Source organism: Asterias rubens, chromosome 10 (genome assembly GCF_902459465.1).
Source record: "Asterias rubens chromosome 10, eAstRub1.3, whole genome shotgun sequence".
Lineage (NCBI taxonomy): Eukaryota > Metazoa > Echinodermata > Asteroidea > Forcipulatida > Asteriidae > Asterias > Asterias rubens.
In genome coordinates this window covers 4,777,847-4,793,495 of record NC_047071.1, presented here as the reverse complement: position 1 = coordinate 4,793,495, position 15,649 = coordinate 4,777,847, and the positions used below count along the sequence as shown (strand labels likewise).

The 15,649-nt window shown below is 37.1% G+C and overlaps 2 protein-coding genes across 2 annotated transcripts; one reads left to right on the top strand and one right to left on the bottom strand.

Annotated features, from left to right (window-relative positions):
• Positions 1 to 440: 440 nt before the first annotated feature.
• On the top strand, positions 441 to 7,334 carry LOC117295252. The gene is made up of 5 exons (XM_033777796.1): positions 441 to 1,088; positions 4,611 to 4,655; positions 5,123 to 5,515; positions 6,071 to 6,109; positions 6,544 to 7,334. Exons 1-5 carry the CDS (start codon positions 936 to 938, stop codon positions 6,760 to 6,762), a joined length of 849 nt encoding a protein of 282 aa, XP_033633687.1. The 5' UTR covers positions 441 to 935; the 3' UTR covers positions 6,763 to 7,334.
• A 1,042-nt stretch (positions 7,335 to 8,376) lies between these two features.
• LOC117296028 (5-formyltetrahydrofolate cyclo-ligase-like) lies at positions 8,377 to 13,334 on the bottom strand. Its single transcript, XM_033778875.1, has 3 exons — positions 13,221 to 13,334; positions 11,679 to 11,934; positions 8,377 to 10,368 (listed from the first exon to the last, which is right to left on the bottom strand). Exons 1-3 carry the CDS (start codon positions 13,332 to 13,334, stop codon positions 10,142 to 10,144), a joined length of 597 nt encoding a protein of 198 aa, XP_033634766.1. The 3' UTR covers positions 8,377 to 10,141.
• Between the last annotated feature and the right edge of the window lie 2,315 nt (positions 13,335 to 15,649).

The following is a 15,649-nucleotide window of genomic DNA, read 5'->3' as shown; positions in this document are numbered from 1 at the left end:
TCAAAAAGGGGGACTTTGAAAATGAAACTTTGAGAACAAAAATTTGAAAGTCTAAACTGTCTCAACGAACCTTACTTTCCACGGTAATACAATATTTGGAATCTAACTTCACTTTCACTTTGACCCGTGAATGGCAGAAATAAAGCCTAAAAAGCATTGAACCGTTTGGCGGTCTGAATGGGGGCGATTTGAGCAAACAAAATAAGCCACCGATTCGTCACTACTCGGGGAACACTCTCTACTTCTAGGTGACCCCCAAATACATAGTGTGGTAGCCTGCTTTGCATAAGAAAGCCATGAATAATAAGAAAGGGACAAAAGCCTTGAGTAGAAGGCTATACTTCATGACGGAGTCGACGGGCGTGGTGTATGCCCAACCGTATTATAATGAAGTCCACTCAACCATGACCAACACACCGAGGACTATTACACCATTTTCATGTATTGATGGAATAGACAGACGCCATTTTTCCCGTTTCGTTTAATCTGTGAACCTACATTGGTTGTTTACTATGAAGTTAAAGAGTCTCTGGTAATTACGTGTTCGCCATTGTTCAACGTTTATCACAAGATACCAACAATCACACGTCATATACGACTGTAGTTTTATAAAGAGATAAAAGAGGACATACCACTGATTGACGTCCGATTCGGCTCAAGCACCATCCGTAACACGGATTCTTAATTGTTTGATTTATGGTTTGGATGACATTTACCTTGGATGATGTTTGCTTCTGTTTAAATTTCGACCCTGAACCTCAAATGGTTGGCCAATTGTAAGGTTTTCCTCAAGGAGGAGCAGACAACAAGAAACCTGTCAAGGAAAGATAAACCACAGCAAGACATACAGTACAAGTCATCAACAGATGAAGACACCAACGGGTTCTGTGGTTCATCTCAGCCAAAACATTTAAATTGAAACATTTGGAATTATTATGGCGAATGCGGACAATATTAACGGGAATTCCCAACCAGAAGATGCGCCCCAAACATCCTCCCAAACATCAGCGGGTGCAGGTGGAAGGAGGTACCGTAAGAAGGACGATAAACGCGGCAGTGGGCAGTCTCAAGATTCATCAAATACACCGGTAAGTATATAGATGAACCAATTTGCAAAACTACATGCTCAACCGACTGTGGAACTAGTGGAAACATCAGAATGAACATCATTGATATGAAACTCCCTTCTATTATCTTGTTTTCCCAAAACGACCCGGTAATTTAAATTTTTTTGTTTTGTTATTTAGTCTCTAAATACACAGGTAAGTAAATCTCAAAAAAATTGACAACCATAGTAATGGAGATGTTATGGATTTGAAATATTTTGTTCCTATATTATAATTATATTTTAATTTCTTGTTTGCCAATATGTTCTGGGTATTTGAATCAATGAATAGCTGTTGTTTTTTGTCTCAAAAAGTCTTTGAATCCTTCATGCTAAACTAATATTTTAAGTTGAGTCCATGAATGAGTCATTATACATGTATTTCATTGGCAGTCGTGAGAGAAACTTTACCATCACCAATATCCCTCACCCAAAAATATGCATCCAAAATATTAAAGTCTATTATTAAAATATTAATGATAATTTCTGGATTTATATATTTATGGCGCCAAATTACCCAAAAAAACTAATAATAATTACCGTTATTTGTTGCTAGGAGATAAGATGTACAGTACGAAATAAAACCAATTAGCCCTCATCCATCTATAATACTGAACAAGTAAAAAGAGAAATGTTGCTTCAACCAACCAATTGGCCAAATAAATATTTGTCATCTTAAAAAAATGATTTTATTTTTTCATTTAAAATTTATTCTTTGAAGAAAAAAGTTCTTATCACAAAACAGTGAGTTGTACAGCGTCTCATTCTCACTCAAGTTAAGCAACCATAGTAAATATGAGAGTAAAGACATTATTTATCTGAGTAAAGAAATTATTTTGTAGATGATGCGGACAATTAATGATTTTATGTATGCATAAAAATTATCCCCCACATACATCATACCCACTACACAGGCAGCAAGCAGTTGCTATTATTGTTTACTTGTATGACCTTTGACCCCAAGGAGGTAATTTTGAACGGAAGTAAAGGCTGGTTGCCATGCAACCACTGCTGCATATCATCAACAGGCTGTGAAATAAAACGCGTTTAATTTTCAAGCTGGGCATAAGACATTACTATGCAAACAATGCTATTAAGATGACTCCACTCATAAATTATATTCATATTCATCTTTTGATAGCAGTTTATTCAGAATGATCACTTTAGGCAATTTGATTTTGTGGTCAACATTTTATCAAAAAAACAATTTTTTACTGCAAACAGGGAATTGATAAAACCAAATGACTACCATGAATATCCTAAACTAAGACAGTTTGCATCGGGACATTGACAATTAAGTTACTATGGTGATTTAAAGGATTCCATTTGAGATTGGATTTTTGTTTTCTGGTACAAAAATTGTACCCATGTTGGATTCTAGCCAGTACGATTTACAATGTATTTGTACCGGAAAACATGATCTTATTTAACACTGCTGACATTTCAATAACAATCTATAAAACCGACCTGTGAAATAAACAGTATTCACTGACCACACTGACCATGTTCTGAAGAATTACAAATGATTGATTTGTCTTTCTCAATTTTAAGGGAGGGTTTAAAATAACCATGTTCTGCGTGGGTAAAATTCATTATTGTTGAAAAGGAGACAAATATTGTAGAAAAGAGAAAGGATGAATATCCATATCTCATGCCTGAATTGTTGGATTATATTTAAAACTGAAATGCCTTCGGGTGATATCCATCAACATCTAACACCATGTAAAAACTCATCACCCAAACTGTTGGACTATCATTATGGTGGTGTGCAAGACCAAAATGTAAAGCAGAATCAGTTAGTCCTCAGTCCAAAACATAGAGCTATATATATTGACTAGAGCGCTAACTTGCTCTGCGTTTTGAAGCCACCCTGGGCGCAGACATGTTTGGTGTGTTGCGTGAATTCAGAATTTTAAGAGAACACACATTGCCGCGATTATTTTACATTCGGCGTGTGCATATGCGTACGCAACTGTCCACTCGCGTACGTCCGCGCTACGAAAACCGTAACTTCGACTTGGTTGCCGTACTAAAAAAAGGTAAACGCGCCTTTTAATCATGACGCTGCCAGTTTGTGCGCTGATCAGCAGATTGTGCGTTCACATTTACGCCATTTTTTGCTTCGCTGGCACATAGAAAAGAACAAACGCACTATCATGCAAATAGCCGTACAATTGCCGTACAAAATTTCAAGCTTTTGTATTGGTTTGTACATAAACATGGATGCGCCCACACGGCTTCAAAACCTTAGTGCGTGTATAACAGGGTGTTAGCGCTCTAGTCAATATATATAGCTCTATGGTCCAAAACCACTTTTAAACTCTGGTGGTTTTTCAGGATCCTGTAAAGTATTTGTCCTGATTCCAACAGAATCAAACAAAACATGCAGTTAGAATTCGATGAGTTTGTGACTGTAAGGGTTAAGAATAAAACAGTAAATTTGATTGGTTTTAAAACAATTTACACCAGACCAGGGGTTTTCCATAACTTTTTCGGTTACTAGCCAGCAGCAGGGCCAGTTTAGCTTGTTATTTCACTAGTCAACCAGCTTTTCACAAGTCAACAATATTTCAAGTAAACATTTTTTTCCCAACGCTGAATTAGCCAGCAGGAACACTTGAGATAAGGCCTGAAGACCAGTGTTTTAAGGAAGAGCCCTGACTGTCAAATGTTTAATGAATCACAGGACTCAAAGATTCAACACCGGGAAGCAAGGGTAATAAACCATAAAAGGACTGGGATAAGTCCACTCAATATATAATTCTGTAAAAAAATAACTACAACTTGTACACAACCATTGAAAAGAATTATAATTATGCATTCCAGGCATAGCTACGGTGTGAGAAAATCCATGCTCGCTGCTGCGTATCATTGCTGAACTTCCTGACAAAGACTCAATTCTACATGCAAGGTCATGGTCCATGGAAACTTTCAACAACACTATGCGCATTTAATATTCAACCCTTGTGTTGTGTTGTAAATGATACGCAAGCTATAGGTGTGTGACGCCTCCCCTAGATGCAGGTTCATTTGGACTTATTTATTTGTTAACACAGACTACCCGACACCATTGGGGCTCATTTTTTTTTGGGGGGGGGGGAATCTACATGACCTTCTGGCTTAAAATGTTTAATGGCCAGAATTGCTTTAAAAAAAAGACCAGAATCAGAATTTATTTGAGTACTAAACTAAAGGACATGATCTCATTAGCCATAAGGGGTCAAGTACACTTCGTACAAAAGAATTGAAAGTTATTTTAACAGACTCAATGCCAACATTTGAAGATGTCATTACACAGAGTGAGTGAGCTATTGTTATTCAATTGAAAAACACAAGACCACCAGAATCATGAACTTGTCAACTTCCTAAACAGGGTACAGTGTACTAAAAATGTAGTTTAAGGAACTCAGTTTTGGAATTTTTGTTAGTATTTGGCTTTTCCCCTCTGACAGAATTTGTGAAAATGTACTCACATAAAATTCTCTTTGTGTCTTTTTCTTTTCAGTCTCTGAGAGAAAAGGAAACAAATCAAAGTGATGCAGATATTCAGGTAGGACTTACATGGTCTCATGAGTAGAGAACAACAAACCAATTACCTGGGACCTGTCTCAAACCTCGGCTTGGGTTCAGGCTTGGTGGTTCAAACAACAGCAGACAAAGCTTAAGCCAGAGCCCAAGCGGAGGTTTCAATTGAAAAAGACCCCAAGTAGGATTGGTGTGAAAAAAAACAAATTAAATCATGTCAGTGTTATGTAAGGAAGATAAGTTAAAGACAAACAAAAATCAAATTTTCTAACAAAAAAATCTCAAAGTCAGTGTAATTTAGTTCAATTTGAACCACACAAAGCAAAGAATGTCCATTTTCCTACATATTCTAACACACTGATTTTCAATGTGTCAAACTTAATTTTTTTGTTTTAATATTGGCCTAAATTGTTGACCCTAGCAGAGTCTTCTACTCAAAACCTAATCTTACTATATACTCAATTCTCACCTTTTTTGTCTTCTTCATCCCAGAGGATCAAGCTTAACCGTCTTAGCAACTATGAAGTCGACGACGTTAAGATGGCCAACGTCTTTGGTTCCAAACCAACTGATAAGAAAGCAGTCAGTAGTTCAATGCGTCTTAACCCTCTCTATGACCAAGATGGTACAGTCGAAGTCTCCTCGGATCAAGCTCATGTTGCTAAGTCTTCAGATACTGCCAGTCAAGACTCTGGTATCGGCAACATGACTTCTGCTAAGAGTAAAAAAGGAACTTATAAGCGACCTAAGAAGGCTCAGGATGAGGACGAGGAGGAGCTTCCAGTCAATGATGCTGACGGGACTAAGATAAACTACAGCAAAAACTTTAGATTTGGGAGGCCAGCGGAGAATGGAGTTCAAAATGGAGCAGGAGTTAAGAAACTTGTGAGTATAAAATTTAAGTAAGATTTTAAGCTTTACATTGTGTAGAAAGAAAGAAATAACAACCCTGTAGACTATCTTTTGGAAAAAATTCTGACGTTTCAAGCAATGTACTCTACTTGTCTTCCGGAGAAAACTTGTTATTAACTGCACTGCATGAATTGTTATCAAAACTTTAGGGGCCGATTTCACAAAGAGCTAAGATTTACCTAAACTGTGTATCAATCTTAACTTCTAAGCAAAGTGATGTCACAATAGAAATATGGCAATACTAACCGGTCATCTTAACATGCATCTTCTTAGTGTTTTGTAAAACAAAGAGGAAGAATAAAGACATTTCCTTGATCAGTTAAACTAAATGTGTATACTTTGCCTTTGCACGACATACCTCTTAAGAGTTACATGAACAAACATGTCTTCTTAATTTGACATTTTAAAGGTTCAGAAATAGACATACATCTACAGTATTGATTAAGACTTTGTAAAATTCTTTCTTTGTATAGTATATTGTTTCCTTCAACAAGTTTAATAATGTTTTCTCTTTTCTGTTTGATTCAGACAACCTTTGGAGTTGTAATGCCTTCCAGAGTCAAGCAAGTAAGTAAACAGTTATTTTCTCAAAGATCCCTTGGGTTTTATCGCTTACTCCAGAGCAGGGGTAGCTATCCTCCGGGTATGCTCATTTATAATAGATGTTAAATTTGCATCGGGGATAAAGAATATTAATTTTGGTTTTTACCCATACACCGATGTGTGTTAGCACTGTATACTCAGTACTATGCTCATTTACTGAGGTATATCTGGGGTAAAGTGATTCAAGTGTGGAGATGAAGTCCGTTGATCCCAAGGATTGCCCCCGGGAATAGAGTACTTGTAAAATGTAGTGTGAAAAAGCCTAAAGAGTTTTGTCCTCTTGATGACATATAAAATTGCTTTGTCTCAAAGTTTAAGAGAAAATCTGGCGAAAACCTGACTCAACACACTTACCTTATTTTTAATGCCATCCCAATTTTTCCCGCTATTTTTTTTAGAACACCATCCCCAAGAATCAGCTGGTTGCCCCTGGTGACGGTGTTACCCAGTATGCACTGAGTGAACAAGACAAGAAAGCCAAGCCAGATATTGAGGCTGCAAGACGTCGACATGAGATTAGGAGAAGATGGAGATATGTCATCATTCTAATTCTCATCATCTTATTCTTTGGTCTCATTCTTACCGTTGTCTTGTACTTTGCCACAAGAGCACCTTGATGTATACACTGAAGTAAATCTGACCCTATTTGTTGCAAAAATATTTCCATGATTCCGAGTTAAGAACTTTCCTGTAACAAGCACTTAAACAAAATGTTTACAATAAAGGTCAAGAAAGGGCTATGTATTTTACCTTTCATTCGGTGACAAACTTAAGATGAAATAATTTGTTTGTTTGATAAAACATCCCAAAATCTTGAAGATTTATTGAGTAGGATCATTTTTCGTTTAGACATCTCAGTTTAATGTTTGTAATTTGTGTGTAATCACAATATATAGCCAAAGCACATTGTGTGATGTCACAAGAGTAAAGTCAAACCTCAGATCACTAATAGTAGTGTCTCAAACTAGAGAAACAAGACTCACGCTTACCAAGTACAAAAAAAATCTTACTTGGCAGGAGCTGGTAAACATCCTAATTCCTTGTTTACATTATTGCGATCTGCTGAGCAAAGAAATTTGCAAAAGTAGTTCTGCTTGACAGTTTTCAACGTTAACCTTTTCAAAAACAAATCAGGGCCCAATTTCATGGCTCTGCTTACCGCCGAATTCTGCGCTTACGATCGCGATTCCCCGCTTACGTGCAAGCGCCAAATTTCTGCGCTAGCCTTGTAAGCGTAGAATGCCTAGTAACATGGAGTACGCACGCGCAGAAGCCCAAATTCGCCGCTAACCCGTGAAACACGCTTGCCGTAAGCACAGAATTCCCTGCTTCCGTAAGCGCCGATTCTGTGCTTACGGTAAGCAGAGCCATGATATTGGGCCCTGTTGAACATTGTAATTTTGTTTGCCCTTTATATGCTATACATTCTTAAAATATGTGTGTCATTCAACATGAGAGTAATGTCTGCTGTAGTGTTTTATATTCTTGTTTCTCACTTTTTTTATATAAAGTCTATCTGTGTATAATGTTTTGTAAAATTTCAGAAAAAATACTTAAAGCCAGTGGACACTATTGGTAATTGTCAAAGACTAGTCTTCACAGTTGGTGTATCTAAACATATGCATAAAATAACAAACCTGTGAAAATTTGAGCTCAATCAGTCATCGAAGTTGCGAGATATTAATGAAAGAAAAAAACACCCTTGTCACACGAAGGTCTGTGCTTTCTGATTACGAGACCTCAAATTCTAAACTTGAGGTCTCTAAATCAAATTCGTGGAAAATTACTTCTTTCTCGAAAAATACGTCACTTCAGAGGGAGCCATTTCTCACATTGTTTTATACTATCAACCTCTCCCCATTACTCATTTCCAAGTGAGGTTTTATGATGATAATTATTTTGAGTAATTACCAATAGTGTCCACTGCCTTTAAAGTGACTTTTGGTATCTAGGTTATTAGATTTTTTTCATAATTGGCATTGTATTTCAAGATGGTGGTTATTAATGCTATGGTTGAACTCTCGTGGCCTAAACATATAATTTATAACATTCAACTATTGCAAGTTAAATGTTATGTCTATTTTGTTGCCAAGATACATGTATATTGTAATAATGTGCAAAGAAAACCACACATTTTTTACCAGCGGCTGAAACAATTTAAAGTTTATGTGTAAAAAAGAAATTGTTTAAATTTATTATTTTCTTGTAAATGTAAAAAATATATGGAAATGTGTTATGGATAGACTGAGTACTCGGCATTAAGAGTGCCAAAAAGCTCGGCGAATTTGAGGCTGCAAACAAAACATCAGATGAACAAGTAAGAATGGAAAAGAAAAATATATCAGTAACTGATTATACTACAAATATTTTATAATTCAATTGTACTCTTCCCCTGAGAGACGAAGTACAATGCTAGTGTAAAAAAAAAACCAATAATAACAACAACAACAAATTGAGAAGATTTCAATCTGACAGTTCACTGATTATCAAGTTTCTACTAGTATCAATCCTCAACAAAAAATGTCTTCATTCGAAAGAAAAATGAACGCAATGTATTAAAAAGATAGTGTTTGTTAATAACTGGAATATATTCATGCAATCTATACTCGTGTTTATAAATGCAAGTCAAGAATGGGCAGGGCAGGCCCCTGAGAAAGTTGTCAAAGATGTTTTATAATAATATTGTGTGGCATGGTTTTTTTTACATCTGTACATTTATAAAGATAAAAAACTTGATTGGCAGATCAAGTTTCTAGTGATCCAGGAAGCGATATCAAAAAACTAGAATAAAATAATGGATATTGCTTTTTATTACTCTCCTTAAAATATCAAACATATTAAAACATGATTGTTTAAGTTTCTATTTTAAGTCATTGTACAATTTAATATTTTTATTGTTAGTGGTCTGTACAATGGTTACTTATGAAATTTGTAAAGGAAATAAAACATATTTGTTATAAATTATACATGGCAACATTTTGTTTGAATCCTTGGTGAATTTTAAAAATATTTTATATAAAAAATAAGGATCTCAATTAGGCAATCAATAATCTATCAAAATAAAACTAATAATTAATGAGAAGCATTTTATATTTAAACTCAAAGAGCCAGTCCAAATCAACCAAGTTTAGTTGCAGATTATAGTAGATTTGGTTAAAGATAAAAAGTCTGTATAGTAGAGCTCCCTCCCAATATCCAAAAGGTCACATACCTATACATATACCAGCTATAAAAACCCATTTTAAAACTTACTTTGTGTTTTAAAATGTTCGTCCATGGAACTAATTTTAAGCCCACTTTCGCTTTTTGCAAAATGAAAGTGGCCTTGCCCTCTCAAACAGATTTCCGCTGTAACTAAAATATGTCTGCCCTCCATAAAAATAGTACTTTGAATACTATATTAAAATTACACGAATTTGCAAAGAAGTCGGCATTTAGTTAATCAAATGACCTCAAGATTCAAACTACAACCACTTCTTCAGCTCCAAAAGTCCCTATACAGTATCACTATACCTCATACATATTCATGACCGAGAGTCGAGTTCTCATTGGTCCATTCGTCACCACGCGCCAGGTGTTAATTTTGTTAATTACCAAGCGCGCACGTGAGTATTCTCGCGCGCAAGTGGTAAATGCGCATGACCCGGGAGCTATCCAACTTGTCATGCGCACAACCATTGTGCGACGTCATCCCTGGGTGCTGTTCTACTGGTCATGCGATGTACGATCGTGGTACTGTAAGTTTTGTATACACGCACGAACAGCGCTCTCTTAGCGACATCCAACACATGAACAAAATTTTGTTTCACAGTCATCATTTTCTCTTGCTCAAAACTCATGTTCCGGTAACTGCATATGTAAGAAGTATAGTCAAACAAATGTAACATGGTTTGTTTCGGGTGACTAGTCGATGAGCTCCCCTCAGTATTTGGCTTCCAATACCTTGGGGAGCTAATATCGACTAGTCACCCTCAAACCATGTTATATGTTTGTATATTATTCCATATCTCCAAAGACAACAAAGTCAATTTGCACATCCTCGTCTGTCACCGGTACACTGCCACATATCTGCTCTTTGAATGCCAATGCGATTGTTTTAGGCTTACCGATAGGATGCTGTGCACAACGTTCCTGGTACTTGTCATAATATCCTCTGCCTTTCCCAAGTCTGTCTCCGTTATGAGTAAAACCGAGACCTGGAACTATGATCAGATCAAGCCCTCCTAATTCAAACAAACAAAACAAACAATACAAGAAGGAATATTATTTATGTTGATGGAATGTTTTTCATTTCATTTATTAATTTTGGTTGTGAAGCCAAGTACTCTCAGAAAAGCAAAATTAATAACTGTACTAGCCAAGAACCAAATGGAGAGAAGTGTCGTGGCCGAGCGGTTAAGAGCACCGAATCCAAACTGTGGTGTTTCTGATCAGCAGAGTGTGGGTTTGAATCCCCAGCCGTGACACTTGTGTCCTTAAGCAAGACACTTTACCATTGCCTTGCCTTTGGATGGGACGCAAAGCCGTTGGTCCCATGTGGTTTGTAACGCATGTAAAAGAACCCAGTGCACCCAAAGAGAAGGGGTTCGCCCCGGTGTTCCTGGTTGTGGCTGCTTAATGCGCCGCAGCACCTTGTAAACCCTAATAAAAAGTGCTACATAATTGGGTCTCAGAATTCATCACTGTAATAACCTATCTTTCTGGAAGTTTGTACATGTATACTCATCGCCTTGAGTACCTTGTTTGGTAGATACGTGCGCTGTATAAGATTTTGATATTATTAAGACCAGTAAGAAAGTTTCAGTTTGAGATGTGGGGTAAAAACTCCAGAGAATTATTCCAGGGAAAACCCACACAATCATGCAAGTGGGAACTGAAAACTCAATCCACACAGTGCCCTGGTTTGAACTGGGACCCTATTTAAAATGTATAGAGGTTGGTGGAAAGTGAGGAAATATTCCACTTAAAGCCAAACCCCATCCTGTAGGTGTTGCGGTTCAATACATTCACTAAACTTTAAACTTGAATTTAATAGTGTCCATTAAACAGCTCAAAGCTTCCCTTGCCTTTGGTCTTTACTCCCTTCTCGTTTTGGTACCAGAGTATTCTTTGGGTATTACTTGGAATCAAATTTTGGAATTAAAGCCATTGGACACTTTCGGTAAACAGTATTGTCCAAATCCCACACTTCGTGTATCACAACTTATATATAAAATAACAAACCTGTGAAAATTTAGGCTCAATCGGTCATCGGAGTCGGGAGAAAATAACGGGAAAACCCACCCTTGGTTTCCGCACGTTTCGCCGTGTCATGACATGTGTTTAAAATAAATCCGTAATTCTTGCCATCGAGAATTTAAATTGTTTGAACGTTTTCTCAAAAAGTAAAGCATTTCATGGAATAATATTTCAAGAGATGTCTTTCACCATTACCTTCTGTAAACCCTGTAAATTATTTGTAAATCTGTGAACATTTTTTTATTTTTTTTCTGTACCGAAAGTGTCCAATGGCTTTAAAGAAACTTAATCCAACCTGTAGACAGAGCATCTTCTCTATCCTCCCCCTCCCCTGGTTGCTTTATCTTCCACTTGGTCAACGGCAACGTGGCATAATCATCCATGGAGTGAAGCTTCAGCATGTCCATCCTAGGCCCAATGTATTGAGGAACGAAACATTTCTTATTGTTTGCAAACATGTGTTCTAGAAGACCCTCTGTGTTTACTTCATCTGAGGTGCTGAGGTAGACCGAGATACGTTGGCTTTGTTGATATACTGGATGTGAAATAACCTAGGGATGAAATATACATTGTACACTCAGTCTTAAAGGCAGTGGACACTATTGGTAATTACTCAAAATAATTACTAGCATAAACCTCACTTGGTAATGAGTAATGGGGAGAGGTTGATGGTATAAAACATTGTGAGAAACGGCTCCCTCTGAAGTGACGTAGTTTTTTCAAGAACAAAGTAATTTTCCACGAATTTGACTTCGAGACCTCAGATCAGATTTAGAATTTGAGGTCTCAAAATCAACCATCTAAACGCACACAACTTCGTGTGACAAGGGTGTTTTTTCTTCCATTATTATCTCGCAACTTTGACAACCAATTGAGCTCAATAATTTTTCACAGGTTTGTTGTTTGTGCATATGTTGAGAAGATTCGTCTTTGACAATTACCAATAGTGTCCAGTGTCTGTAAGGAACGGGCTGATTTTAGAATACAATTTTTCAGAAATGTAACACTTAAATTCAAATCTTACTGCTGTCTTTACCACAATTCGCACGCCAGGCTTGGCTTGGAGTTGGACGCCTGTATACACAACCATGACAACACCTGTTCATTACCTGGTTTTATTTATATTTTTGATGAATTCATTCATAATCATATCATATAGGATTATAGAAATAAATTGATAACTTTCCGTATGGGTGCGACTATGGCGCCACCACTTTTTCAATTATTTTTACAAAGAAAAGAGGACATCTCATTCATTGAGGTAAATTAGATACTATATTATTTCATATCGAATGAAAAAGTGATGGCACCATACGGAAACTTTTCCCATGTGGTATTGTCAATATCACACATCACTCATCAGTCACTGCGATAGTTGCGATAACGTAACCCTCCTCCCGACGGCTGCACAGGCCGGAGGGTTACGAATTTTCGAATTTTCAACCTGGGACATTTTTTACTCTTTCGCTCGGGGATTTGGTAAGTTTTTGTCATTTTTCTTCAAACTATTTCCTTAATGGTGTTTTGAGTGATATGGTAGGATTCATTAGACATTTGAAGGTCATGATTTTCAAAGTGTTAAAAATGGAGCAAATCTGCTGACTAGCTGTCGAAATTGTATGTTTTTAACCATTTCGCCCTGCACACATTGCGGGAGCTTCGTAACCCTCCGGCCTGGCGGCCGTCGGGAGGGGGTTTGTCCTTACTCTATGGCTATCGTAACTATCACTGCGCGACTGCGAGCGAGTCGTCTGCAAACGGCATAAAATTAATCGTTGTATACTTTGAATTTGGACTTCATAGTATTTTAAACGAACCTATTCTTAATAACTATTACCTTCTGTGTAATGAAATCCGATTGCCGTTTCTTTTCTTCGCTTGACAATGAAGCTAACCGTTGTTTAATTTCACGACGAAGCAGACCTTTTGCTTCACGTATGGCGGCCGCCATCTTGGTTACTGATCTAACTACGCGTCGTTGGTGGCGCTATGTAGCTCTTCTAAAAATTACTGGCGGCAGAAGAATGAGAGGGGAGTTCGGAGGCGTCAAGCGGGTTGAGAGATGAATTTCTCTAAGAGAAAGAATAAAACACTCTAATTCAATTTATATTAAGTGCCAGCAATAGGCTTTATTTCCATGAGCGGTAATATTTCCTTGACGGGCATTATAGTATTAGCAAGATTGACCTGGTTCTCACAAAGTTCTTATTAATACTTAGCCGGCCCTATATGCCATTCTGTCAACCGACTCGACTCAAAGAGGAGCGGTTCGATTATGTGATCAAATCTAGATAATTTAATTCTTCTCGTAAAAAAAATTTGACATAAATTTACAACATGTATTTACATTAGCTTCATACTCTTGATTATGACAAAATATTGGTGCCAGCTTTTTCTTGGGGAGGGGGGGGGGTAACCAATGAACGACGCGAGTCATCTCAGACCCCATCGTCAATCATCCCCAAAGTAGTCGTGGGATATTGATTTTGGGATGAGTAAAAGACCTAATACACCCTAAAAGACAATATACCGCCACACCTGTGCACATTTTCGTAGAGCTGTCTAAGCATTAATGTTAATCACAAATAAATTATGCTTACAAGAAAAGGGTCCCCAGCTAAAATGCCATCATAAATGTACCAAAATAATGTAACTGGTAACCAGCTGTTTGGGTTTGCTTATCAGAAAAATGTTAAGCAAGTTTTGCTGCTTTAGCAGCTCTATAAAAAAAAAGGCTCTTACCCAGCCCAAATTTTATTCCGCTGCTTAAAGGCAGTGGACACTATTGGTAATTACTCAAAATAATTATTAGCATAAAACCTTACTTGGTAACGAGTAATGGGGAGAGGTTGATAGACAAATAAAACGTTGTGAAAAAAAAATGGCTCCCTCTGAAGTAACGTAGTTTTCGAGAAAGAAGTAATTTTCCACGAATTTAAGAGGTCTCGAAATCAAGCATCTGAAAGCACACAACTTCGTGTCACAAGGGCGTGACAACTTCGACGACCAATATTGAGCTCAAATTTTCACAGGTTTGTTATTTTATGCGTTGAGATACACTGAGTGAGAAGACTAGTCTTTTTAAAACAATTACCAATAGTGTCCCGTGTCTTTAAGCAAACCACCCTGCTTAAAGCCATTGGAAACTTTCGGTGCAGATTTACAAATAACTTACAGGGTTTACAGAAGGTAATGGTGAAAGACTTCTCTTGAAATATTATTCCATGAAATGCTTTACTTTTTGAGAAAACATAGAAATTGTGATACACGAAGTGTACGGGACTTGGACAATACTGTTTACCGAAAGAGTGGCTTTAACAATTTTCTGCTAAAAAGAGCAGGATGCGTGTACATGTGGCATGGTAGTTTGGCTGTAACCTTATTCTGGTAAGAACTTTGTTGTGCTTATAGCTACCTTTTGTGGTAAACGGCTTTATGGAATATAGGGCCCTACTGTTCTTTGAAGAAAACACACCCATATGGGCTGGAGACAAATAATAATGCCTGTAGATTTAGTCAATAGTACAACAACGATGAATCCTAAAATCATTACAAAATATTGAAACCACACCCCCAACAAAGACACTTTTCGTTTAAAAAAATTCTACTAATAAAATAAAACTATGTATTGATGATTACAGGAATTGTTTCCAATGTTGTATTAGAGTACGGCGACACCTTTCAGTCGCTATTGATTTGTGGGGCGTTTGGCCTCGCCTCTCCCCACTAAACGAGCCAGCTGCTCCAGCACAACATCCCAATTAAATCTCGGACAATTTTTTTAATCAACACATTGTTATTGTTCAGATTGTCATTGTTAGATTTATATTGTTTGGAAGTTGTAATAACAGTTCTGCCCTATTTACGAAATGAATCAATGAGTATAGGCCATAATTTATTCGCATCACCCCGGCCAAGTTTTGATGGGATGGGATTAACCTCGGATTTTCATCATCATTCAAAAAATAAAACTGTTCGACTTTAAAAACGAATAAAGAAAATCACATTAATGGAAATTATGGGTGGGTTAAAACGTCAGCCGTTCGCGTGTCACAAAAATGGAGGACAATCTATTTTTCCTGGCGTTAAAAAAAAATGGCTGCCGTAAAACTTTTGCGTGTATTATAGCAGGTCATCCGAAGTGGTCAAACAAGTATACTAAGTGGTCAAACCAGCTTGTTATTGAGAATAAACTATAAAATAACAGTAAACTTGCGGGTACAGCATAATTCTCTTTTGAGGGAGTGTTGGCTCTGAAGAGCCGCT